Source organism: Passer montanus, unplaced genomic scaffold (genome assembly GCF_014805655.1).
Source record: "Passer montanus isolate IOZ18808 unplaced genomic scaffold, ASM1480565v1 scaffold4141, whole genome shotgun sequence".
NCBI classification, from domain to species: Eukaryota; Metazoa; Chordata; class Aves; order Passeriformes; family Passeridae; genus Passer; species Passer montanus.
In genome coordinates this window covers 1-947 of record NW_024368977.1, presented here as the reverse complement: position 1 = coordinate 947, position 947 = coordinate 1, and the positions used below count along the sequence as shown (strand labels likewise).

At 59.1% G+C, this 947-nt stretch overlaps 1 protein-coding gene across 1 annotated transcript; it reads left to right on the top strand.

Annotated features, from left to right (window-relative positions):
- Positions 1-3: 3 nt before the first annotated feature.
- Positions 4-936, top strand: LOC120507212 (protocadherin gamma-A12-like; the record flags this gene model as incomplete). Its single annotated transcript, XM_039719556.1, has 1 exon — positions 4-936. A coding segment is annotated over one exon (933 nt), but the record flags the coding sequence as incomplete, so codon positions are not given.
- Positions 937-947: the final 11 nt, after the last annotated feature.

The following is a 947-nucleotide window of genomic DNA, read 5'->3' as shown; positions in this document are numbered from 1 at the left end:
AAGGACCTGGGGCTGCAGCTGACGGAGATTCGCGATGACGGCATTCACATCTTGGACAAAGGTACTACGCAGTATTTCGCTCTGCACGGGAAGACGGGACATTTAATGACGGCGGAGAGGATCGACAGAGAGCAGCTGTGCGAGCGTGTGCAGCAATGTGTGCTGCGGTGTGAGCTGATAGTGGAGGGACAGATGCAGGTTTATGGAATCCAAGTGCAAATCACGGACATTAATGACAACGCGCCCAGCTTTCGAGAGGCTGAGACAGAGCTGAGAATGAGTGAGACGACAGCCCCGGGTTCGCGGTTTCCCCTGCCAGACGCCCATGATCCTGACTCGGGCCGTAATTCCCTGCAGAGCTACGAGCTGAGCGGCGACGAGCACTTCTCGCTGGCCGTGCAGGCGGGCCCCGGCGGCGATCAGCGTCCCGAGCTGGTGCTGGCCAAGGCGCTGGACCGGGAGGAGGCGGCGTTTCACGAGCTGGTTCTGAGGGCGATGGACGGCGGCGATCCGGCACGGACGGGCACGGCTCGGATCCGCGTGACGGTGCTGGACGCGAACGACAACGCGCCCGTGTTCAGCCAGGCGGAGTACACGGTGCGAGTGCCCGAGGACGTGCCCGTGGGCTCTGTCCTCGTCACCGTCACGGCCATTGATGCCGACGAAGGGCTGAATGGTCATGTGAAATACTCATTTAAGAAAATCACAGGGAAAGCCTCGCAGATTTTCCAGTTGGATGCCGAGTTAGGAGCAATCACTGTTTTGCGGAGCCTGGATTTTGAGGAAGGCGACTCCTATGAGCTGGAGGTGCAAGCGCATGATGGTGGGGGCTCATTTGACACTGCGCATGTTGTGATTACCGTAACAGATGTGAACGACAACGCACCCGTCCTCACAGTGTCATCGAGGGTGAATGAAATCTCTGAGGATGCCCCGTCAGGGACCGT